At 42.6% G+C, this 25738-nt stretch overlaps 4 protein-coding genes across 9 annotated transcripts; 1 reads left to right on the top strand and 3 right to left on the bottom strand.

Moving 5' to 3' along the window:
- Positions 1-1002: 1002 nt before the first annotated feature.
- On the bottom strand, positions 1003-4186 carry LOC115386958 (galectin-3-binding protein A-like). Its single transcript, XM_030089428.1, has 6 exons — positions 4027-4186; positions 3745-3849; positions 3283-3486; positions 3002-3136; positions 2631-2922; positions 1003-2489 (listed from the first exon to the last, which is right to left on the bottom strand). Exons 2-6 carry the CDS (start codon positions 3827-3829, stop codon positions 1421-1423), a joined length of 1785 nt encoding a protein of 594 aa, XP_029945288.1. The 5' UTR covers positions 3830-3849; positions 4027-4186; the 3' UTR covers positions 1003-1420.
- A 669-nt stretch (positions 4187-4855) lies between these two features.
- On the bottom strand, positions 4856-12247 carry cant1a (calcium activated nucleotidase 1a). 3 transcript variants are annotated; one of them, XM_030089436.1, is made up of 4 exons: positions 12111-12247; positions 7431-8099; positions 7128-7331; positions 4856-7030 (listed from the first exon to the last, which is right to left on the bottom strand). In XM_030089436.1, the coding sequence occupies exons 2-4, from the start codon at positions 8074-8076 to the stop codon at positions 6660-6662; spliced, it is 1221 nt and encodes a 406-aa protein (XP_029945296.1). In that variant the 5' UTR covers positions 8077-8099; positions 12111-12247; the 3' UTR covers positions 4856-6659. The 3 variants fall into 3 exon arrangements, with proteins under 3 accessions (XP_029945296.1, XP_029945295.1, XP_029945297.1); XM_030089435.1 differs by lacking the exon at positions 12111-12247 and adding an exon at positions 8433-8583; XM_030089437.1 differs by lacking the exon at positions 12111-12247 and adding an exon at positions 8425-8579.
- Positions 12248-13219: 972 nt separating this feature from the next.
- On the bottom strand, positions 13220-17108 carry syngr2a (synaptogyrin 2a). The gene is made up of 4 exons (XM_030090345.1): positions 16864-17108; positions 15687-15924; positions 15456-15586; positions 13220-14664 (listed from the first exon to the last, which is right to left on the bottom strand). The coding sequence occupies exons 1-4, from the start codon at positions 16960-16962 to the stop codon at positions 14470-14472; spliced, it is 663 nt and encodes a 220-aa protein (XP_029946205.1). The 5' UTR covers positions 16963-17108; the 3' UTR covers positions 13220-14469.
- Positions 17109-17851: 743 nt separating this feature from the next.
- On the top strand, positions 17852-24581 carry LOC115387568 (transmembrane channel-like protein 6). 4 transcript variants are annotated; one of them, XR_003931393.1, is made up of 21 exons: positions 17852-17945; positions 18018-18095; positions 18692-18810; positions 18930-19094; positions 19166-19318; positions 19442-19550; positions 19653-19734; positions 19815-20084; positions 20160-20332; positions 20410-20554; positions 20721-20864; positions 21418-21581; positions 21872-21962; positions 22508-22605; positions 22691-22786; positions 22868-22943; positions 23089-23217; positions 23630-23806; positions 23919-23997; positions 24246-24327; positions 24440-24495. XR_003931393.1 is itself a non-coding variant. In XM_030090342.1 (21 exons), exons 2-20 carry the CDS (start codon positions 18040-18042, stop codon positions 24324-24326), a joined length of 2412 nt encoding a protein of 803 aa, XP_029946202.1. In that variant the 5' UTR covers positions 17852-17945; positions 18018-18039; the 3' UTR covers position 24327; positions 24440-24581. The 4 variants fall into 4 exon arrangements, 3 of the variants coding, with proteins under 3 accessions (XP_029946202.1, XP_029946203.1, XP_029946204.1); XM_030090342.1 differs by having other exon boundaries at positions 23084-23217; positions 24440-24581; XM_030090343.1 differs by having other exon boundaries at positions 18981-19094; positions 23084-23217; positions 24440-24581.
- The last annotated feature ends 1157 nt before the right edge of the window (positions 24582-25738 follow it).

The raw sequence follows: 25738 nt of genomic DNA on the forward strand, positions 1-25738 counted from the left end.
GCAAAATGTTTGGCGTCACATTTAGCATCTTGTGTATCTGTTAAATGTTTTCACAAGATAATAACCAAGGTCCTGATGTGTAAAGGCAAAATAAAGATAATCTGTAGTTCACTGTGCTTTAACTGTTCAAAAATAAGTGAAAATGCATTCCAAAGGAGAAATAAATCTGTAAAACTATTGGGTCAAACTGTTGGGAGAAGCCATGTTTACATAGAGTCATGAAATGCAATCTATTATGAAGGCTTGTTGTGTGTAAATGTGTCCTTTTTCATTTTGTGAGATGCTTATTTCTCATCTTTCTGAGGAGGAATAAAATGAGTCCACGCCAGAAATTAGGAATCAAGATTTTGCTCCGGCAGAGCAGGATTACTATTGCTACAACACATCATCAGTTGGGTAAAACTAACCTGTCTCACGACAGTCTAACCCCAGCTCACGTTCCCAAAATCGCGTTTTTTTTTTTTTTTTCCCTTCTCCTCCGCTCCTGGATGGCCTTTGGGGAGGGAGGAGTTTCTGGACCCTGTCCATGTTTCTGCTAGGTGCAGTCCCTGTCTGAGTCTGGTTTCCGTCCCCATCTTGTTTGGCCCCCTCCTCTGCCCGGGATGGTTGCCCTATGGTGTGCCAGGAGGCGCACGTTGGGAAGGGGGTACTGTCACGCTCTGTGCCTCTGCGGCCTCATAGGGGCGCTCGGGTCTCGATGTGGGTCTGTCTGCGTGTTCCTGTTCCCCTGCATGCTCCTCAGCTCAGCTTGCCTTGCGTTCCTGTTTACCTGCAGTAAAGACAAGCTCAACTCTGCCTGGCTGCCCGCGCGTGGGTCCTTCCATCCTTGCGCCATAAAAATGTGAGTTTCCTTTGTATCTATTGTGTTGGAAGATGTTTCATGTTATCTATACCAGCAATGCCAGTATTTTCATCGGGGTGAACAGTATGTGAGTGATGAACACATGTTAAATCTTTTGTTTGTTGTTTTACAAATCTTTGTATATGAAAAAGACAAGATAATGTGTTGATATCATACATTTTATTGTTTTAACATCAAAAATACCAAACATGATAAAGTGATCGAGCTGTAAAGAAAAAAAAACCCCAGATATTTCACATTGAAGTATAAGCATGGAATTTCCCTACTCCAGTCATAAATGCTTGTAACATATGTCTTTCCTTATATGTGTGTGTGTGTCTGGCTGTAAATATGTGTCTGCGTCTTCTCTTGCAAATATGTCCAGATGATTTAATTATTCGTGCATGTTTCCATGACGACATGTCATGTGTGAATGACTACTATGTGAATATATGTGAGTATATGCTGCTGAAGCCCCCCAAAACAAATCCCTCAAACTATGTGGCGATGAAAATCTACATGATTGTGATGAAAGAGATTATTTCAGAACGATTCATTGATTGAGACTGATTCAGCCTGTCAGACATACTCTGGTCTCACAACAACTCGGTATGTGTACTGCTCATCAGAACACAGGCATGAAGTACCATTTGTCGCAATGGGAGCCAGGTTGCCTTTGAAGCCCTGAACCTGACACACCGTGCCCTTGCACATCATCATGACACGATTGCGATACAACATGTTGTTAGGGTTGTGGTTAGGAGCCAGCCATGCGACAGGAAACGACTCGCAGCGCAGACCATTCCTTGAACATTCGTTCTGGCTCTTGAAGATATTTGCCTGCCATTTGATCATATTATTCTTAAAGATCAGGCTGCTGTGGACAGGCGTACTGAATGATACTGATGGAGCATATGGAGAGGGAGTAGGATAGACATAGTAAGAGTCGTATTGATATCCGTACCTTCTGTGAGTATTAATTTGATGGTCATATGAAGGTCTTTTCTTTGAAGGGTCAACGGCAGCGCTCCAGGGCTCAGCAGTATAGATCCTGGGCTGATAATCAGCACTGTCTTTGCTGAATTTTGGATTGGTGGCCAGTTTGCTAAAAAGCAGAATATTAAACTGAAACGCTGTCAACATTTTTTCACGATACATGTTCTTGTGTGAGCTGTACAGGGAGGAGTTGGACTCCAGCTCATACAGTTTCTCAGCAGGGATCATCGGAAAGCGAATGTGGCTCAACAGCTCAGCCTGGATTTCCAAACTGATGGAGCCCTTTTGCTCTGTGATCCATCTCTCTACAGACTGAAGCACAAAATACTCATCTGCTGCCACCAAATCTGATCGGGGTAGAAGAGCTCCAAGAAGCTCTACAGGAAGGCTATTCCAAGCTGGAGACCTGGTCAGGTTTTGGTAGTTCCAGGCCAGGAACTGGACACAGGTTTCCTTGAGAATTAAATCGCCAGTCTCCACGGCGTAGTTGTAAATGGACACCTGGTTGTGAAAGGTGCTGTCATCTGGGATGACTTTAGAAAACAGCCGACCTACATCCTCCATCAGCTGCTTCACCCCAAAGGTCGACGCCATCCAGTGGACACAGATTGCAGAGGACAGGGTCACGTCTATCTTACGGGTGTAAATGTACCTGATGAAGAGAAGGAATTGTTAAGACTTGTTAAATGTTGTTAAATGTTTCAAGATGTTGCTGATTTCTTTTTTAGAACATGCCCAGTAAACAGTTATTGAAAAAAAATAAAACATCTATGTAATGTTAGATTCAGCTTACCTGATGAAAGAAGAAAAAAGCAGTTGGCATGATGAACTGACGTCTACCGTGATGTTGGAGATTCCTCCAGAAGCATTGAAAAGGGGAAACTGTGAGAGGATCGTTTTGTGTGCACAGATCTTTGTCTCAGCCATCTCTGTGGTCCCGTTCTCCTGGATGTTTCCAGTGGGGCTTCGGACTAAGATCAAGAAGTCACAGCCGTTCCCACTGTCAAAGATCTGTCCAAGGTCGTCCGACAGACTGATGCTGTGGTCCAGTGAGTGTGTAGAATCATTGATGGTCTCATTGGTGCCTGGAATCACATCATTATTATCAACACGGGTAGAAACGGAAGGAATCTGTGTGTTCCTCGCCAGAGGTCAGATACCTACTTCCTGTTTGACAAAGAACTCCCACATCTTCCTTATGACTGCAGTCAGTTTCTCCCCAGCTTTTAAATTCACATTTAACCAGATGCTTTTCTGTGCCGTTACAGTTAATATCATCCAGCCAGATGGGTCCAGGTGCTTTAGAGGGTGAGATAAGAAAAAAAAATAATAATAATTTTTGTGAAATCCTCTGCAGTGAGTCATGAAACACTCAAATCTGTGATCCTGAAATTTGAAACATCTCACTGCCCTCTGGTGGGCAATATGTGGAGATAAAAGGGCACCTTGTTGGTACTGCCTCCCGATGATCACAGATTTGGCCCCGGGGAAGTTCAGCTGGCGACACACCACCTGAGCCTCAGCCATGTCCCAGTTGTCGTCACACACCGTCCCCCATCGACCCTCATGGTAGACCTCCACTCGACCCTCAGACCCGTCTGTGGAGCCGGACAGTCTCACGTCGCCTTCCTTCGGGCTGTGGTTTCTGTCTGCTCACACACACACACACACACACACACACACACACACACACACACACACACACACACACACACACACACACACACACACACACACGTGTTAAAATTAACCAAGAACACAGCAACAGAGATATTGGGTAATCATCCAAACGGTATCAAGACTATATAATTCAGAAATACAGTTTTGCACAAGCTGCCATGTAAAGTAAGACAAAATCACTTCTAAGGCAATATGTTTTCCTAAAATGTCGAGTTGAATTGACTTACTGAACAGGTTAAATTTCATTGCGCCTGCAGAGACACAAAGTAGTAGAAGCAGCTGCAGAGAGTGAAGACTTCGACGGGTCAACATTTTCTTCTGCCAGTGTTTGACTGTGACACAGTGAAAACAAAAAAACTTTCATGTAAAGTGATGAAATTTTAGCTTTTGGTAAAAATGTATCATTACAAAATTGCCTCAAAAGGTTCTTATGAAGAAACTCTACCTGTAATGTGTACAATAGAACAGTAACGCTTGGGAGACAGTTAGATAAGATAAAGACATCTTACCTTAGCCCTCTGAATTTTTAAAGTTGCATAAAATGAAGACACCTTCTTCCTCTTGTGTTTGCACCTCTTTTGAGACCAGAGACAAACACCCCACTCCCTTTGTAGTCCTGCGACGGGGGGAAGTCGGGAGTCTTTTCCCGCTGAGTTTCATTTCATAGAAAATGCTGCCTGACTGGATGTGGGCCCGCTGAAACATGTTTGAGGACACAATATGTCCGTTAGATTTGTTTTGTAGATCATAAGTCAGCCACCCACTTGCTTCAAATACAAAAGTGAAAGTATTGTAAGTAAACTTGTACCACAGTGCAGCATCCTCAGCAGTCTCTGGGATGTTTGTTTGAACTGCAGCTCTTCATTCTTCACAACTTAACTCTGGCTTACAGCAAAAGTACAATACAAAAAGACACAGCAGGGTCTATCTCCTTGATTTCTGGTGTTGTGTTTGAGACATTGTCTCACAGCAAATCATTCCTGTGTTGAAATCTGGGTTTTGGAGCCTTTCTGTGTCGAGTTTTCATGTTCTCCCTCATCGTGTTTTCACCCATAATCCCAAAAACTGAGAAACTGATGGCCTCCCCAAGGTGCACTCAGCCTTTACTCACACACAGCTGGATTGGCTCCAGTCCCGACATGATACTCCGTTTAAAGTGGTAAAGAAATGGATGAATGTGTGGAGCTGTGGATGAAACCTCTAAGACTGGGTATTGATCAGAAACAATGTCACTTAGGAGGTCAGAATGGGGAAAGTTTTAGAGAACACATCAGTCTCTTTGGCAGCAGTATTATGATTAGTGATATAAAATCTGAATTATTAGAAAAATAGATTATCCATCATTGAGTTCAGTTTAATAGAAAGTCTAATAAAAATGTGAAGCCAAGTATTTTTTGAGATGAGTACAAGCAGTAAGAGACTGTAAAAGCTGTAAAAGTACAGACTCAAAAAATTCACATACTGACCACAGTGTACAATGCAATACAGTCATTGTCATGTCAAAAGGAAATCCTGGTTGTAAATATTTTCTTTATGAGTGAAATGAAAGTTTAGCAAGGTTTTACAAGGAGAAGTGAGTGTGTTGCCGCATTTCTCAACTCCCATTGCTTCTGAAAGTTTCATTTTCGGAAAAGGTTGAAAATCAGGATGTTGCACAACTGACTTCTTTTAGGAGAATAGTCTGGCTTTTCATGAGCTGGTCCCAGAGTTGATCACCCTAAAATAAAACTGTATAAATTCAGCTTTTCAGTTAAACATACTTCAGGTTCCATGATAAATACCCCTAACAGCTCTGATTAAAATTTCATTTGTCAAATAAAATTGAGCTAAACTGATCTGAACTGAACTGCACAGTGTGGCTGTCTCTGTTGCCTGAGAGCAAGAATTTCCCTGATTCCTGTTCAGGTTGGGTTTGGGAATCTTTCTGTTTTTTAGTTTGCATGTTTTCTCCAGGCACACTGGTTCCCTGCCAACGGTAGAGAAACATGCATTTGAGGTGAACTGGGAATTCTCAGCCGCGATCTGGGTGAGTGTGACTTTCTCTCTGTGCTCGTCCTCTGATGGACGTGTTGACAGTGTTCTTGTCTTTTCCCTTCGTCAAAATCTCGCATTAGGGTGCAAGGTTACTATCAATAGAGTGAATTAAACTAAAAGCTGAGGAGTGATATTCACTGAAGAAAACCATCTCGTCAATCTTCTACATGAAACTAAATTTCAGACTATGTTAACTGCTCATTGATTACATATTTCACTGCCCTCTAGTGGAGGAAAAGGATAAGTAAACAGCACCATAGTTTTTTCTCCATGCAAAATGTTTGGCGTCACATTTAGCACCTTGTGGAACTGTTTAACGTTTTGACAAGATAATAACCAAGGCCCTAATGTGCAAAGGCAAAATAAAGATAATCTGTAGTTCACTGTGCTTTAACTGTTCAAAAATAAGTAAAAATGCATTCCTCAGGAGAAATAGTTCTGTAAAAATATTGGGTCAAACTATTGGGAGAAGCCATGTTTACATATAGTCATGAAATACAATCTATTTTGAAGGCTTGTTGTGTGTAAATGGGTCCTTTTTCATTTTGTGAGAGGCTTATTTCTCATCTTTCTGAGGAGGCACAAAAAATTAGGAAATTAGGAATCAAGATTTTACTCAGTAAGTACCCCCACTTTTCCCCCATAATACACATAGTACAATACATATATTATCAAAATATCCTTCAAATAATGTTCCGCTGGGTGGAAAATAAAAAAAAATGAGGGTTTAATGTATTTAGTTAAGAGAAATGGTGCTGTCGAGCATGGAGCAAGGAGCCTGACCAGTAGAACCTCAGAGTGTATAGCATGTGCATCAGAATGGAAAAAGAAAATCACAGTTTGGAAATCTGTTTTTTTGTACATTCATTATCAGAAAAGGCTACAGTACCATTGAAAAGCTGGATTTGGCCTGGAAGGAGGAGGACCCCCACCCAAACCAGACTGGATTAGTCTCACTGTGTAGTCCTTCTGTTCAAGATGAAAGATGGAGTCATGGGTTTTACAGACTCAGTGAGGAAGCAGCGAGTGCTGTAAGTTCAACAGTGACAGGACTGTAAACAACCATGAGCCACGCCGTCGTGGTTCCGAGTCTCTCTTTGCGAGTCCATCATATGAACTCCAGTCCTTCGTATTTCACGTCCCCGATCTTGGCTTCGGGTAAAAGGATGCGCCCGTCGAGTGTGAACGCCGTGATGTAGGTCGCAATCTTTCCCGCGTCTTCCTCTGACTTGAGCGCCAGGATGATCTGGTCGTCGGTGTTGGGGACGAACTTGAAGGAGGAGAAGCCGTGGGTGGGATTCAGCGGACCCACTCGACTCACGACGACGTCCTCGAAGTTTGGCGAGCAGCTCAGGACGAGGTTGGTGCCGCGGCGCTCGTCCGCCGTCTCCTCGTAGCGCTCGTTGCTGGCGCGGCGCGGGAGGAAAAACCAGCGCTGCAGGTTGTCGCTCCACGCTGCAGACTCGTGGATGAAGTAGCCTGCGACGATTCCGAGATTATAAAAAAATAAATAATGGTTAAGCACATTAGAAATTACCCGAGGTGGTTGCCAGGGATTGCAGAGATCGATCCTCACCTGGTGGGATGATCTTTGCAGCATTTTTCATGGACTTGTAGTGAGGAACCCAGTTCTCGTGCTGAACGTCCCCTCGAAAGCCCACCACTTTCACCCACTCCGGGTTGTTGTTGACAAACTCCCCTTCGATGGTCGTCCACTCCTTTCCCAGACCACCAATGTACAGATGCTCGTCCTTCACTGCCATCCATTCGGCTTTGAACCCTACCGAGAGAAGAAAGAACAGCACTCAAATACGAGTTTCAGTTCCACAACGATCCAGAAAATGAAATTTAGAAGGTCTTGAGTATTATCTGCACAAACCTTTCGCGACACTGCCGTCGCCGTCAGTTAAGATAACCCAGGGCACCGCCTTGTTTCCGTCTATGCGGTAGACTATTCCCGTTCGGTCGTCGACGCTGTAGAGCTTCCCGTTGAAAACCGCCAGTTCAGACAGCTCCATGCCCCTGCCCTTCTCCGCCATGTGGCTCTCCAGCAGGACCCGGTCCGAGTCCCACTCCACCGCCACCTTGTCGCCACTCTGGGACACCAGCAGATAACCCCGCCGCATGTAGCTGAACCACGTCAGCTCCTTCTCACTGCGGGAGTTCGTGTCCAGGTCGGCGATGACGCCAATGCGGTAGCGGGTGCCCTGCGGCGTGCGCTCGGGCGGGCTGAGGGGGTAGGTGTAGTTGTACTGGGAGGTGAACTTCTGGTTGCCAGCGTTCCCGGAATTCCAGCTCATGGAGCCGCCGGACGGGCGGGAGCGCAGGCCCGTCAGGTGCATGAAGAGCAGCAGGAGCAGGAGCAGCAGGCCCGCCACCACCACGATGGGCCGCCACTTCAGGCGGAAACGCGGGTCGGTGGTGTTGGCCATGGAAGCCAACATGGGGAGGCCTCCGACAGAGATACGCAGCGGGTTCATCGGCTCATCCTGCTCCACTCGAGTGTAGCCTGAGGAAGCAGGCATGGAGGACGAGGCTCTGGATTGACCTACAGTCGAACACACAGGCAGACGATCAGCAGTGTTCACAGTCTTTGACTCCCTTGTTCATCTGCGATCTACACCGGGGAGGAAATACTTGTTACACCTGTTTGTTTACTCATATAAAGCAAATCTAGAACCCTACTGCAAGGTGTGGTTGAAATCCTGTCTTCCTTTGCCTCTTAAGAAAACTGAGCAAGACGCAGACATCTGGATACACCCGTATGAAATTATTTTCATTACGTGCTGAGAAGATATGACAACCTGGAAAGTTAACGCTAAAGTTGTTGAAGTTTGCCAGCACTATGGCGAGTGAGATTAGAAAAATCCTACCGACATACTCTCCATAAGCTGACCGACTTCTTCCGCACAGACACCTTTCATCCTGGTGATCGCCAGCTTAGAGTCGCTCATCTATTAAAGGTAAACATTACGCGGTGCGTAGCGAGACGAGGCCTGGCTTTCAGCTGAATGGGGATCAAGGGAAGAGCGGCGTGCTTTATGTCAACGCGGAGGCTGGGAGGAGCTCGCACTGGAACAATGAAGGGAAGGTGGGTCGACACAGGTCACACCTACTGCTGTCATAAAGCTGTCCTCTTTTAGAATACATTCAAACTTCTCAGACACAGCGAGCTCCAGCTTTTTTAAATGGCTAAAACAAACTCGGACACATAATTGATTTGCACTTTTTTTCTTTAAAGCAATATCAATAATTAATAGCAATCCAGCTCGGTGGTCTGTCCATATTAATACTCGCCCTTGTTGATGTTTACAGCGTATTGTCTGCGCACATGTTTGATTTCATTACTAGAACTAACAGCGCCCATTAGTGGCCCAATATGAAAACAACAGGCTCAAAATGATCAATTCTTTATCATTAACTAACTTCTGAACAACTGTTCCATACACATCATACTAGTGCTCCATTTTCTTGTGCTTGATCAGTAACCTTGGTAAATTTCCAGTGACTAAAAGGGCGACACTAACAGGAATAATCAGGTTATACAACATTAGCAGCGAAGAGCTTCAGGCATCGTTCCTTTACCTTTGCTGCTCAAATGCTTCTGGTATGGTAATTATGTGGTGCAAAAATGTATTTAAAGAATAAATGGGAGAGGTTTAATTGGAACCTGTCTTTGTAAGAGATACCAGCAGCACAAAATTGCCTTTGTTTTATCTCATTTAGATTATTATTGATCAACAGAATCAATAGAATATATAACTAAATTGCAGTCTACTTTGAAATTTGCCTTTGATTATTACAGGTTATGTAAAATTGCTCCAACACTTTGCTTCAAATGTAAATCAAGTCCAGCCTGATACAGTTGTGATATTCTTTCATACACACACTGACTGTGGTAAACTAATGTGACCTTTCAGCTGAATCAACACTCCCAAACAGCTCTGTGCTGCAGAAGAGAGGGTCTGTTCTTCAACAGGAACAAACCACTCGGCTGCGCTCTGCTCTCCATCTCGCTCCGGCAGCCTCCGAGCATCGGGAGCGTCACCTTCTGTGACATAAACATGGGGAGCATTTTTCCTGAACGGAAAGCAGGAGCTGAAAGACTCTTTCATTAACCGGCCTGAGCCAAACAGGACTTCATTATGGCAGCAGGATTGAGGCTCAACACTCCGCTGCCAGACACTGTGCCTGTTTTCTCTGAGGAAATAAGCTCAACTCTTTTAAAAAAAAAACTGGTTCTTCCAATATACTTGAAGGAAACACAATAAAAAGAAATACGATCAGATGAGGCTTACCTCTTTGTCTCCTCCTGCTCTCAGGCTGGTCTTGCTTTTTCATTTATTTTACTTCCACAATCACACCTGATCTCTGAACTGTCCCTCAGCTCTGACTATTAGCAGAGTGACCATGGCTGGGTTTTGTTCAAGTGCTGCTGAACTCTGCCTACACTTGGAGGCTTATGAGCCGGTCCAAAGGGTCAAGCCCGACAAAGTTATCATCAAACACACAACTCACAGGCAATTGCCTACCTATACAAAATCATTGACCAGGATGAGAGTGCAAAAGCAAAGTGCTGCAAGCGAAACAACAGTCAAAGGCTAACCTTTGCTCTCCACATTCACATGAATGCTACATAACAGAGGCGCTCTTGTGACGCAATCGATTGGAGTGCAGGGAGTGGACTGAGGCCAGAGATCAGCCTGATTAGAGCACCGGACCGGGATGCCAAGTTGCTTTGGTATTGACGGATTGAGTCCTTTCCTCTTTAATTCAAATAGTCATGGAGAGACATGAAGCCACATCAGAGCAGCTCAAGCTGGTTTTCACTGTTTGTGAGTGCAAACAGTTTTACAGCAATATCTCACTTCGAGATTTTGAGCATCCTTCTTTGAGTGTTTTTCAAAATTGGTAAGTTTAGAGTCATTTTTTATTTAAAACAACACTAAGGAACTTTCAGTTTTCGTTGATTTTGGCGGCGCCAGTGGACAAAAGCGGTAGTGTTTTGCCTGACCGAATACTACAGTTCCCATGAGGCCGAGCACGTGGTGTCATAAATTGCTGCTCCCGGTGGCATGCTGTTGGACTGAACTCGCCTACATTTGTTTCCAGTGGCTGTGTGAAGGATGGATAGCGACGAGGTAATGATCTAAATGAATCTAATGGTGGCTAAACAATGTTATATCGTGATGTGACGCATGCCGTAAAGCAGTCCGCACATTTGGAGCTTGTTAGTGTGCAGGGTTCCTACCACCCTCCTCACAGCTGTTCAGTCCAAGTGAAAGCAATACTGACGCCCTCAGCCCGTGACAGAGGGGTCATTCAACTAGTTGTAAGTCAAAGTATCATCACAAAAGATATTAAAATGTTTTATTAAGGTTGAAAAGTTCCTTAGTGTAGGTTTAAGAAACATCTTACCTGGTCATGTAGCTGGTAATGCAATAGTTAATTGATTACAGTATTATTATTACAATCTATAATCCAGTACTTTGGCAGGACAAGAGGATTTTTTCACTTCTGCTGCAATGTTTGTTCTTTGAATGGACAGATTTGATTTGATTTGATTTGATGTGATTTGACTACTCTTTTGTTTCTCCTGGGTGGTTTTACCCTTGCGGACAGTGTGACACAATTTAAAAAAATGTCTTCACAAATTTACCAACAATCATTCAAATACACAAAACTTTTAAGGAAGGGTGGCTTGTAAAGTTGCTCAGTGACATGTAGAGGTAAGAAATAAAGTACACACTCTGCAATACTGTTTCCTTCAGTAACTTGTTTACTTTTATTCCACACAATCTGTACTTTCTTTCGAATTGACACTGGGTGTAAAAATGTAAAAAATGTTCAAAGCAACTTTATGAATGATAGGTCGAACAGGTTATGTTTGATCCCATCCAAATGTTGTGTGAGCACTTTGCACAGCCGCCATCACCCTTTGGTGGATAAGTGTGTGAATGATATTTGCACACATGGGTGAAAGTAACTGTTATAAAGGTGTGCTGTACATGAAGGCCCATTCATTTTTAGATTAGATAAGAATATCAGTAGTTTTAACCACCTCTAATGACACAATGCAAATGGCTATATGTACAGTATCCTGACAATACAGAATCTGCACTGAAGCTCTGAGCTGGAACAGCTGTGGAGGTGGCCTTCAAAGGAAAGACTTCAAACAGACAGGGAGAGTGTGTGAGGCCCATAAACGGTTTACTAAGTGCTTTGAGGCCGATTTTAAATCATCTGCATGTCAAATACTACAGAGCAGATGTGCACGACACTGCAGGTCTGGTTTCACATGGACTGCATCCAATGAGAAGAGCCAGGGTGGCGATGTGATGCTGACTTGCGACAGAAACATGAACTGTGGGTAAAACTGATCTTGCTGCACATCTGGGAGGTGTCCCACTTATAGTGGTTTGTAAATGAAGAGAATTAAGATTCTCGTGAGTGTACTAGACATATATAAACTCACTCACTCACTCACTCACTCACTCACCTCGGCGCCTAACGGTCGGATGCCATCACAGACAGAGGACACAACACGTTCCGTACTCACCGAGAGGAACGTGGCTGTCCAGCTCTCAGGCCACCGGCGGCCGCAGCTCGCGGATGATCATGATATGTTTAAAAACTCTCCTTTCTCGGGCTCCTTCTCCCGCTGCGTTGTCCCGGACAGCAGGTCATCACTTCCTGGTTGCGCCGATGACGTAAGCATTGAACAGCGAGGACGTCGACGGAGCGAGTAATGCTGCCTTCAGGGACTGTCGGGAATATGGGTACAACATGTCTTCCTGGAAACACTTCGTTTTTACCTGCAAGAATTCATTTGGGAAACTTTTATTTATTTGACAATGGAGAAATAATGAAATAAAAATTTAATTTTTTTCCATAACAGCACAACAGATATGGATTTGTGTCCCCGAAGTTCAAACTCCACACTGAGAGACCCAGCCAGTGAATGAAAACATGGACTTGTGCTCACCTTTGCCACATGGCCCCAATATATTCGTTTTTATACTAATTCGAGACTACAAAATATCAAATTTGTGTCCAGAAAACACCAGTTTAGAGCTTTATTTTAGATGTTATCTTTGGAGCTTCATCTTTTACAATAAATCCAGCTTAAAGAATTTAACAGAGGGTTGGTAATACATTAAGAGGCCTAATAAAAGCCAGAACATCTGTTGAACCCCACACTGCTTCAGTATTCATTCAAATTAAATTCAATTTTATTCACACAGCACCATCTACAAAAAAGCAATCATATGGCTTCTTGATGAAAAAAAAAAATCCCCAATTATATTCTGTTTAAATTGCTTTCCTATACATTGAAAATTATTAAAGGTTGAATGAGCAACAACTTAGTACATTGAAGATGATAACAGACTGTTTATTTGAACTATGTGTCATTGACACACATGGACTGATCATGCCATCCAAAGGGTCCTATTTGATTTGATAGTCCATTATTTGATTATTTTACTGATTTCATGAAATGGCTGTTTCCAAAGTGTTAAAGCAGTATTTTAAAAGCACCCCTTCTTTACCAATTGAAACTACATCACGACAGGAACATACAAAATAAAACATCTTTTAAAATTTAATCAAAGACTAAAGCCAGGACAATGCAAGTTGAATTAACAGAAAATCATGGATTACATCAGATCACACTAATGCAAAAATGTTTTTATTTTACACAACAGAAATTCTGATAAAGCAACTGTACACCTTCAGGTACAAGCAGTAATTAGCCTGATCAGGACGTCTCCACTCTGACAACTCATACATTCATGATACAACTGAACAAACACAATTTATTTAAAGTTTCTCTTCCACGTCCCCTCATGGCTCTGCCTCTTCCTGTTCGGTAGCTGGATGTCATGCCTGCGTTAAACACTGAATTTGAGTCAATTGTTGTTCCGCACTCACCAATGCAATCGCTGCTCAAATATTTGTCAAAGGAGCACACAGGAGCTGCACTGAAGATAGAGGAGGATGAAGTTTGAAAGCACAGGCACAGCCAGGGGTTCAAAAACCATACGTTTTTTTTTTTTTTATTATTATTTGGCACACCTGAGTGATACAGGACATTCTGTTAAGGCACTTTGGGAATTACTGTAAAGGCACTGAGTCAAACAGTGGAAGTGTACAACCGCACTGCACAAGCGGGACAAGTGATGTAAAAAAAAAAAAAAAAAACTGGTTTATCATGTATCCTTTGGATGATAAGACTGAACAAATAATAAATATGTCACCAGTGTGCCATGAAGTGTAATGAAATATGGCAGAAGCAGCTGCTGACACTCAGAAGATGTGCGTTAGGCTTTTGCTTTTTCAAACTCAAAACACCCAAATCAGCTAAACTATAGCACAAATGGATTTAAAACATGAAACCACAAAGAGAAACTGTTGTTCAGTGCATAACAGTTATTTAAAGTGGTTTGTTTAAAAGTGAAATAAACACAGCAGTAGTTGATCGTGAGGATATTATCATTGCACAAAGTGATTAATAAAATGAAGCTTGCTGTGACGGCCAACAACTATTGTAATTGTTGTATTGTTGAAACGGTACAGTGTTGTCAATTTGAACTGATAAGCACTTTGGCTCTCGATCGGCACTCCAAACTAATAAAAAGGGGCATCGGAATAAGTTGTTTTGGTGTAAGAACAGAAGCGTCAACTGACTGAGACAGTAACCTTTAAATGATATAAAACAATTTCACCTGCGCAGCAAAAATCCACCAAACTAAAAGAAAATTAGTGTACCCAAAAATATGCAAACACGAAGCTGGAGTGCGGGGAACAGCTCGTTGTGTAAATGGAACCATTGGCATATGTCTTTATTTAAAAGAAGAAAAAAAAACAAAAACTAAACAAACTTCCTGGTGGCATTTATGCACGTGAATGTCCGGCCTTCAGTAAGATGGCGGCTGGTACTCTCCCGGCTGCTGCTGGCTGCTGGAGAAGGGCGACTGCTGGTAGCCGGTGGGGCCGCTGACGGCGTAGGGTGGGTACACAGAGCTGCTGTCGTTGGCGGGGTCGCTGTACTCCTGGTTGATGTCGGTCACTCCCTCACGATATCGTTTAAGTGCAAAGTAGAACAGGAGGCCCTGTGGGAAGAAGATCGTATCGACATTTAAGTTGATTTTCAGGGCTTTTTTTTTTTTCTATTGAATGACAGAGGTTGCCCTCTCGTGGATGTAGTGACTGTCTCTCATGTCCCATTGTGAGAATGTCTCCAGACTGAGGTTCTTTGTGGAGTTTGCATGTTCCGCCTCTGTGTTTTGCTCCGATAATGCAAAAACATACTTTTAAACCATTGTTAGCAGCCGCCTGCCTTTCTGGCTGAGTGGACGGACAGAAGAGTAAACGCAAAGTAACATTATCCTTCAAAAAAAAAAGTCTTCAAACTGGAAACTCAAATCAAAGTGAAAGCAAATGTGAGGTACTTTCCAAACTAGACAGTCCACTTGAGCAGAAGTCGGATCTGCCCTTAAATGCATCGTGAAGAGGAAACATAAACCTCTTTATTTTCCCCGCCCAGCTATTATGACACTGTGAGCACCTGCTGTTCGAGAATCATCTGATTCTGTTCCTCCAGATTTACGTTTTCAGCCAACATTAGATGTCTTTGTTTTTTCTACCATCACTGCAACAGTTTCTTTACTTGACAACAAATGACAAGTTTCTCAGACTCTCTGGACTTCTTCTGCTGCTCTGTTTCCATTGCACATACTTCCACTTCACTTTGAGATAATTAAGATATAGTCTACCATTTTACATATTAAGTATTGGGTCTTTAAAAACAAAACATGTGCACTGATGTCCTGCAGAAATGCACAGTGTCAACATGATTTTCCCCTGGAGACTGGGCGACACGTGGCGGGAATGCAAAGCTCACCCAGGATAAGATGGAGAAGAAGGAGAAGGCGATGACGGCCCGGGCGGCGTCCCCTCTTATTGACACGGTAGTCCTCGCCCACTGGTTTGACAGGAAGCAGAAGCAGATGAACCACAGTAAGGCCCAGACGCCTGTCCCACGATCAAAGGAAAAAAAAACACGGCAGAGATGAGAAGTGATGACAAGATTTCCTTCATTCCAGCATGCGGGAGAAAATTAAAACCAACTCACCTGTGAAGATCAAATCCCCTATCACGATGTACTTCCTCTCTTTGGCGTTGCTGATTTGTGGGAAGTAGGCATCCAATATAAGAAACACAACACAACCCAGGAAGGCCAGGATTCCAATTCCCATGGGGAAGCTGCAGGCGCCGTCGTTATCGTTGAACATGCACTTGACATCCGTGGAGGACGGTATATTGATGTATCCTTCTGCTGTGATTGTGGCGAAGACCACAATAGAGAACAACTGCAATAAAGAGACACAGAGAGGGGGGAATTAAGATCTAACAGCTGCAGAAGGACATGATTCATATCACGAGTTAAAGCAAGAAAAAAGTACCCAACATCTGTCAAACTAGTTCAGACAAGCAGAACCAAGCAGGTGATGGCAGCACTTAAGTTTCATATCTGGCTTAATTTCAATACTGTAGACAACACTTGAAAAAATAACTCCATCTTCTGATTCACAGCAAATAATTTTAATCCGTTCTGGGATATTTTAATGATGTCTTGAAATGTTAAATGATCCACTTTTCCCTCATGATTTGGACTAAGACTGACTGAAGCTGCAGAAAACATGTATTACAGATGTAAAGCTTCTGGACAGGATGGATTTTTTTTTCCCAAATCTGTTCACACTGACAATGGAGACAAAAAGGCAGTACAGAGGGTAGAAATCCAGTTAATGTTTAACATAAATATTGCTTTATTATCGTGGGAAAGAGGTCTGCTAAAGCTGCGTGGTTAAATAATAAATCGTTAAGGTGCCAACATGCAAACTTCACCCGACCTGCAGGTGACAACAGATGACGATAACAATGATTTCATTTCCGGATCTTTGCAGCTGACCCAGAAAAAAAAACCCAACAACGACACATTTATGCATATTTGACTTCTTTTAATCGCAATTAAAGATACAAACATTAAATAAATATCTGATACTAAATTAATCGGCTCTCATCAGGTGGTTGTTTTTGCAGTGACACAGCAGAGGATATGCTAACTACCGTTAGCAAATATGAAAGACTGCTTCCAAATATTATCAGCACACTCAGTTTGAAGTTTATTTACTATTTCAACCTAACGGACAGCTTGTGTCCCGTGTTGGCAGTGGGTACTGGTTTTAAGAAATGTCATTAAATAGTGAGTGTGGAGCGAACATCTGTTAACTCCGACGCTAACTCACCCAGCTCACACAGCGCAGGATCGTCTGCGGCTGCTTTATAAAGCTCTCCGGGTCGAAGGCACCGCCGGCCAGAGAGGCCCCGTAAGCGCTGCTCTGCATCTTTCACCCGGAAACAAACAAACAAAGAAATAAACAAACAAAAAAAGGCCGTATCCTGGCGTGTTTGAACAAGCTGAAAACTTTTCCCTGTCAGGAGACGGGAAGCTTCAGTTTGACATAAAGCTTCCTGACAACTTTTTAAGACCGCCCCTGCTGCGGCGCGTTCACGGACGCCTCGGAAATCAGTCAACTTCCCCGGTGCGGTATTTCAGTGAGTGTTGCCATCGGTCAACACTAGGTGGCGGTGTTGAATCACCATTTCCTCCTCAGCTTTCTGTCATGTGCAGAATTCTCCAAAACGAGGGTCCGGATTTGTCTCGTTTAATTTAAGCATCTGCACCTCATTGAGCACTCCTTTTTAATTCAGTTCATGGGGATGACTGATTGTGAATGTTTGGTTAGTTAACACAACTCCCATACAAATTATTTTTGTATGGGAGTTGCACAACTGTTTTTGAAGCTGGAGTAAATTTCAAATACAGGGTTCAAAAGGGAAAATCAAAAACCTTGAATGGAGGTTGAAACACTGTTTCTAAAATGTACTCAGCAGTGCTGAAAAACTCTTCAGGTTTTACATAATTCTTCACAATACTTGGCTAAAAGACCAACTTGTAGCATTGATATTATTAACTTTTTTCCACTTATTGAAGATAATGACTGAGTTATTACTCATTTTATTAACTATTGCTTTTTTAAACCTGTTCCTGCACTTCATTGGATGCAGGCAAAAGACACACTGCTGTGTGAATAAAAGACAGAGAAACCTCAGAGATGCACAAATTATGACTTTTGTTGTCTTTTTTTAAATAAAGGCTACTGTCTTACATTTGCATTTGTCTTCCACTTCTACTACCTAATGAGGAAGTTGATGTGATAAAGTCTGAAGACAGACGGTTTCACATGACGTTATCACAGGAAACACAGCAGCATATTTTACCAATGTCTTTGTGAAGCAGCGTTCCACCGGAGGATAACACGTAACGGTAAGGATCAATAGTCTGATTTCAGAGAAAACCCTCTGCTCCATGCGACTGACAGATACTGTGTATTTCCAGTGAACACTGGTCATCGGGAGTCATGGCATACAGCGTGGACTTCACTATCGACACGAGTGACACAGATTCTGACTATGAGTAAGTTCAACTTTTAATTCAATGTTCATGAAACATCAAACAACCTGAACAAAACCTGCACATCTTCGGATGCATAAAATACAATATAGATCTTATTCAGCAATGGTTTAACCATGTCTTTTAATAAAGTGTGTATTACTCAAGCGTGTATTATTGTGATGTACTGTTATATTGCTGAGGTAATCAGCAACAAGTAAAAATACTTTAAAATCTTCAAGTAAGGAAAATAAATTATAGAAAGAATTATACTTTTAAAAGTAGGCTACACATGATCCAAATTCTACTTATTCAGTTAACATTTTCAGTTGAGCACTCCTCTCGTTTGTGGTTTTCTGATTCTTAGCTGCAGAATGTAGTCTGTGCCATCTGTCAGTCATGCTTATTGAGGCATCTTTATTTGTGCTTGATGTTACTTTATGATCTCTTGACGTTCATCATTCAGATCATGAAAAAAAACATCTACATTATCAGAACTAATGTCGCGTTGAAGATTCACACAAAACTTGTTAATGTGTAAGACAATATTGCCGCATTAAGTACTGCATAAATAAAAACTGCCAGGGCTTGGGGGTGTTGCTCATTTTCCGCATTTGCAGAAACCTGGGAGAGGATAAATCAGGTGAGGAGTATTTCTTCGAGGCCGTCAGAGATCCAGGAGCAAGCAAGCGGAGATGGAATGAAACCCTGGAGATGCAAGTGTTTAGAGAAAGCAGAGGTACGAAAAGTGTGCTTGTCACGGCATTCTAATTAATCCCACTTTCAAAATGCTGTTTTCCCCTCGGAACAATAGAACGATACAAAAAAAAAGCATGACATTTGCTGCTGTATGGACAGGGGCAACTCTGGTTGGTGTTGAGAGACTTCTCAGAATGATGCTATTTTTAGAAAGCCTGTCGACCTCAAGTGAGGGGGATTTTGAGACCGTTGACGCTCTGCAGAGACACAGCTGCTCGGCTGCAGCTCTGAAGGCGCTCTCCTCCAGGCAGAGTCGAGCTGCTGGTGAGGATTCCTCTTCTCGCTGCAGCAGAACACTCATGCAGATGTTTAAAGCAATGCCCTCATGTCGACAGAGCTAAAAAGCCCGTCTTCGGTGGTTTCCCGTCGAACGAGGCGCTCATCTCAGCCGCGCCCACGTCAGCTCGTATCCCATGATCCTCCTCAGACCTTCAGACCGATCCAGGATCACATCGTCCAAGCAGAGGTGGAGGAAATCAGTCCTGAAGGTGAACAGTAGATGTAAAAGAAACCAAAGCTAAAGCTGAATTTTTCCAGCTGTCTTTAAAGCTGTTTCAGCATCTTTCACGGTTGTGGTGGATCATATGGTCGTCTGAACCTCCGCTTCACAGGAAGCGGTGACGACCAGTTGGTCTGCTCCCTCCGAGGCCTTTCAGCGTCTGACGGCACACGCAAACTGCGATCCTTGCCCCTGAGCCTGGCAGAGAAGATAAAGCTCAGGTGCATGTGACACCAGCATTGTGAGAGACTCAACTCCAGGAAATGGTTCTTTTTTAAAAAAGATATTTTGACCTCTGCTTTTCATCCTCCATCTTTTACCAGGCAGCTTGCTTTTCATGCTGAAACTTCAACAATCATCAGATATGTTCCATGCTACGCTAATATATGCATGTACATATCAAGGGTAGGTCAAAGAGTGTTTAATGAAGCTTTTTTTTTTTTTGCTGTGTATCTTCGACATGCTGATAGAATTTCCCCCCTCAGACTTGGCGTCACTGCCTGTTCGGCTGCCTCACCGCCTTCAGCTCCCTCCAGCTGTGGCATTCGCCCATGAAGAGGCTGAGCGGACGCCACGGGACCGGAGTGCTCTCCTACTTCCTGTTTCTGAGAACCCTGCTGTTCTTGAACCTCCTGATTTTCATCATCAACGGCTTGTTTGTGGTCTTCCCTCAAGCCATCCACCCTCCTCCTGCGCCTCCTCCGTACGACCACGAGCTGGACGTCTTCCCCGGGGTCTGGCTGTTCACCGGCTCGGTGAGATCTCTGTACGTTACATCCAAGCAGTTTGTTTCCAGATCTTGTCTGAACTGAATTTCTCATCTTCATCAGGGTTATCTCTCTCAGAGTTTGATGTTTTATGGCTACTACAGCCACACCCCCACTGACAGTTGTCCGACGGAGGAGTCTAATGACTGCAACACCTACGGGTACAGCATATCTACAGCATATTTCTTCACCATCGTCATCGCCTTCTTCGTCATCTGCATCTTCCTGGTCTACAGGTATGTGAATAACATGAGCATCTGTTTGGTTTTAGTTGTAAAGGGTTGTGCTTGTTGATCACATTGATCTCCTGCAGCATCTCCAAGTCCTTTGGGAAACATTTTCAAGTCCTCAAGTCCAATGGCTTTCTGGCGGTGAAGGTCTTCTGCTCCTGGGACTTTAAAGTCAGCAAACACGCTTCCGTCAGGCTTCAGTCTGAGAAAATCAGCACTCAGCTAAAAGTAGGCAATTATTTGAATGTTCTGTCAGAGTCACTGAGGCGTGCCGTTAACTTTCATGCAAATTCACAGTGTTACGTGACTCTCTGTCACATCAAAATTACACCTTTTGAGACAAACATTTCGCGGAGCTGCTGACACGACCTCACGGAGGCCCATCTTTCCACAGGAGCAGCTGTCTGAGATGATCAGAGGAGAAAAGTCACGGAGCTGCATGCAGCGGCTCTCGCGCTTCTTCTTTCACGTGGCGACGTGGATGATTTGTCTGGTCTGCATCTCCCTGAGCGCCTTAGGAATCCACCACCTGTCGGAGGTCAGAGGAAAACCTGCAGCAGTTGCACAACAGCAGTCATACCTGGCAGCAGATTCCATGTAACAAAGCAGCTTTACAGGCTTGCCACAAAAATAAATGACGAAAAAGAACCATTCAACTGTTTATCTACTTCTCCTTTTTCTTTCCTGTTTAGATGCTTGACTGGGTAGGGGTTTTTTTGTCTAGCAAGGTTAGATTGGGGTTTGAACATGGAAACCCTGTGATCTGAAGATGACTCCCTCTGTCTCATGAAGCAGATCGCCTCCTCTGGAAACGAAACAGACCTCCAGATTTCTCTGATGTTATTGGTGCAAATCAAACTGTATTGAGCTGAGATTGTCTCGGAGATTTGACTCGATGTGATACGAGATGAGCATCCCTTTCATTCTTTACTTTCCTGGGCGTTAATACCTTTAATTTAACATACTTCGAACTCAGTTCCCACTACTCCTTCAGCTCCACAAAAAAGAAGAGATGGAATTAACAACACTGTAGGGCAACGCAGCAGTTCTGCAGACGTGCGCTTCACTCTTACTGTGTATTTTCTCCACAGATCTCCATTACAGATGATCCCCGGAAAGAGTCTGAGCTGCAGCTCTTGTTGCTTCTGTCTGCAGCGGTGTCGGCCATCAACCTGCTGCTCCCGGGCCTCTTCAACCTCGCGTACGTCAAGAATACTGATTCATCTGCTGCATGCGTCTATATCTCCGTATTCAGGTGACTAAAATAAACCGCAGCGAATCTTCTTCGACATGTTCCTGTTAAAATGTCGGAAATGTTATCTGCAAGCAAAAGTGTTGATATTAAAATATTAAAAAATCGATGTAATGTTGGTGATTCTGGAAACAAAGTGCACATTTTTACACCCATATTCAGAAAAAAATACAGAAATGAGAATTTGAAAATATCTAAAATATTGCGACATAAAGTATTGCAATGTCGTAACTCTTGTCGTGACTTATTGTTGATGCTATTCTAAGCTCAGCATGTCAACGTGGTTTTCCTAGAAACCTTCTGCTGAAGGTCAGCATCGTGGGAGTGCTGTGTTACCGCTGGCTGGGGAGGATTGCTGTGGAACCAGAAAGTCGTGGTCTACAGGTGATTATCATTCTCATATTTAAAACTATAGGATGCAGCTACTCTGAGTCATCTGGCAGACTTAATTCCCAGAAAGATGCAGTGTTAGGATTCAAAGAAGTATTGTCTGCAGAAAACGGAACTAATGTCACAAAAATAGCTAAAAACCATGAGAAAAGCTAAAAAAAAAATTCAACACATGGTGAAAACAAGGAAAACAAAATATTGAAGAGCTTTTACAAAGGTGAAACTGGTAAAAATTGTACATTTTACTAAAGAAACTTATGATCAAAGTAAAACAGCAGATATAGGAGAACTTTACAAATTTATTTGACTGCATTTCAAAGTTAAAACATGTTTCAGGGCTGTCGGTGTGTTTTATTTGGTGGAAAGTGACAGAAAAGGCTCTTTTGATCCTGAACGTTGCAGCTCTCCACCCAAGCAGGAGTGAACCATGAGATCTGGAATACAACCCACTCTCCTTTTCAAGATTCTTCATGCTCTAAATAAAAAATAATAATGACGGTGTAACTCCATTCATGCTTCCTCTCTGTGTCTTTCTGCAGTGTTGGGAGAGTTTTGTAGGACAAGAACTCTATCGGCTGCTCCTCATGGACTTCATCTGCACATCACTCTACACTTTAATTGGAGAGTACTTTTGGAGGCGAGCGTCTGTCAGTCAAATAACTTCAACCTGCTGTTTGCTGTAAAACTCAAAGTTAACAAAGGGGCTTTTTTTTCCTTTCAAGACTTTGTTCTGGGAACAGGCAGAGGAGGAACAGGAAGCCGGTGTTTGACATTGCACGCAACGTGCTGGAGCTCATATATGGACAAACTCTGACTTGGTAACCGAATGATCATTTTTTTTAAATGTGTCCCAAAAAATGACAATGAAAATGATTTTGATTGTCCATCGTTCTCCCCAGGCTCGGGGTGCTGTTCGCTCCACTGCTCCCTGCTGTACAAATAACAAGACTGTTTGTGCTCTTTTACATGAAGAAGGTTGGTGCAGGAAATATTACAATCAGAACACAAAACGCAGTCCATAAATAATCCTAAATACAGCGTAGCGTGAGAAGCTAATTGTTGTACTTAAATCATCACTAAAACTGTCAACGTTAAATTCCTTGTTTCCTCCGCAGAGCAGCGTGATGGTGAACTACCGGGCCTCCAGAAAGCCCTGGAGAGCCACTCAAATGACGACCCTGTTCCTGTCTCTGCTGTGCTTCCCGTCATTTCTCGGCGCAGCGGTGTCTGTCACCTACACGGTCTGGATGTGAGTTCCACTCGCGACAGCATTGTGTGCATGCTTGGCCACATAGCTTTCTAAAAACAAATTCGAACAAGAAATAAACGTCTGCCCACAACCAGAACAACAAGTTGTCTGATCTCTGTTCTTATGAAGTGGAAGTTTTCTATTTTTCTATACATTGTACTTATAAAATTGGTTTGTTGTCATTTTCTGAAGTAATTTTTGGATAAAGCAAAGCAAAAAAAAACTAGATGGTTTCATCACATCAACTCTGAGATCTGTTTATATTTAAATATATCTTATTTGTTCAAAATGGGATAACTTCATCCCATTTTTCTTTTTTAAAACTATTACTTGTTTTCGTTCGAGCGAGACGAAGTGAAGAGTTGCAATCCCGACTGTATACGCTCAGATGCTTTCTGTCTGTTATTCACAGGATCAAACCCTCGCAGTCCTGCGGTCCGTTCAGGAACCTCACCGTGATGTACGAATCCAGTTGGCTCTGGGCTCAAAAACTAAAAAAGACTCACCCAGTTTTGTCTTGGCTCACCTGGGCCTACAAGTATCTGGTAGAGAATCCGCTCTTCCTATTTCTCACCACTGGAGTTTTTCTGTGAGTTGTAGTTGCTGTTTTATTTTCTTTTAACACCACTTTTAACACTAATCTTACAAATATTCTGAAAACATTGATTAATCTGTTTTGTTTATTATTTTACATTTTTCAGAATTGTGATTTACATTCAAACCCAGATTGTTGATGGCCAGAGGACGATCATCAGCCGGTTAGAGAAGCATATTGAAAACGTATGTTTTTCTGTTTCTGGCACCTAACATGCACACAATAAAATACTGGAATTAGTTCAAGTGTTCAACAATTGGTTCACAAGAGACAACAATACAAAACATTTGAATCTATTCACTTAATAATCTGATTATTTGTAGAAAATTTGAATAAAGTGACACCTACTCCAACACAAAACAATGTGGATGCGAATGTATGCCATGTGTCCGATATGATGACAGTGATTATGTATATTTAATCTGAAATACAGGAGGGCATGGACAAAAAGTTCCTCATTTCCAAACTACAAGAGCTTTCTGGACAGAATAGTCCGGTTTCCTCTCACAGATGAGGTAGGTGCTCTCTACAGTAGAACTTAATCTCTTTTCTTATTCATTTGGTGTAAATCCTCGAAAAGAAACGTGTTTAACTTGAATATTTTTCCTGTTTTTGCTCTTCCCTCAGTTTATGGCTGAACGAGTTTCCCCTGTTCCTAGAATGTTGTTTCTTTTATTGTGCACTGAAAATATTACAACTTATTGTTGCCTTGGGTCAAAGAAGTGAGTTTGTGATTGGTGAATAACAAAAGAAGGATTACTGTTATTTTCTTTATAGGGGTGACAAAATTTGAACTTCTTGGTTTTTTTTTTATTTATTTATTGTTTTTTTGTCATTTCTATATTGTTTGGGTATGAAAATGACACAGACAGGTGAAGATGTGCAACTCAGGCTATGGTTGATTTGCTTCTTGTGCCTTCATTGACTGTTTTGGTGTAACTTGGACCTGTGTTGACTTGCAACCAAAGGCAATAAAACCTCATTTTAAAAAAAGAAAACGGATGCTATATGATGATGGGATGTATCTAAATCTGCAGACAACCACAGTGGATCACTGTTATTTACTGGAAACGCTTAAATGACAAGTGCCTGATGTCTACAATTCAAAAAGAAGTAGATGTCTGTCCACTGGATCAGACTCTGGTTACCTGTCAAAAGAAGGGCTCAGCAGCTGTGTTTCTTCATAGTTCTCTGACAAACAACGACCAACGGCTAAAGATTTCATCGAATGTCCCTGAACGCCTGTCAAACTGTCTGGAATAAAAATGACTTATCTCTGCAACACAACCAGGGCAGATGCGACTATTTGTCGACTCCATCATTACCAAGTGCTCAGAAATGTCAGCCATTCCCTAAAACCATACATGTTTCTGTCTCATGCTGCACAACAAGTTAGTCTACCCTGTGACCACTTGTCATAAACATTTGGCCTTGAGCTTCACTTACATCAGGAATGACAGGAGGAGGAGATTTTCTTGTTGTGACACAGAGGGACAGTACATAAAGCCACTTCATAGGGAGGTGGGTTTCATCTGTACTACAGCTGCAGAGGCTCCGCTCATCAAAAAATGACATCCGGTAAGTTAGATTTCTTGCTTTCAGATTTCGTCTTCTGAGAGAAGGAGATCATACCCCAGTGACGATATCTGTGCTTGCATTGAAGTTTAATATTAAAACTGTCTATCTGCCCATCCCCAGGTAACATGGAAGTGCAGAAGGAAACCAAGAAAAGAGTGTACATCAGTTTACCGAAGAAATACATAGATGAACTGGCCAAAGCATATGAACTGGTACAACATGCATCTCAGTATTTTCAATTATTTTCATGGTTTTGGACAAAAGTAGCAATTATTTTGCTATTTGCCTGCCCTCTACAGGACCATGGGCTGGTTATTACTGACCTGAATCCCTACTTAAATGAAGGAT

This window comes from Salarias fasciatus, chromosome 4 (genome assembly GCF_902148845.1).
Source record: "Salarias fasciatus chromosome 4, fSalaFa1.1, whole genome shotgun sequence".
Taxonomy (NCBI): Eukaryota; Metazoa; Chordata; class Actinopteri; order Blenniiformes; family Blenniidae; genus Salarias; species Salarias fasciatus.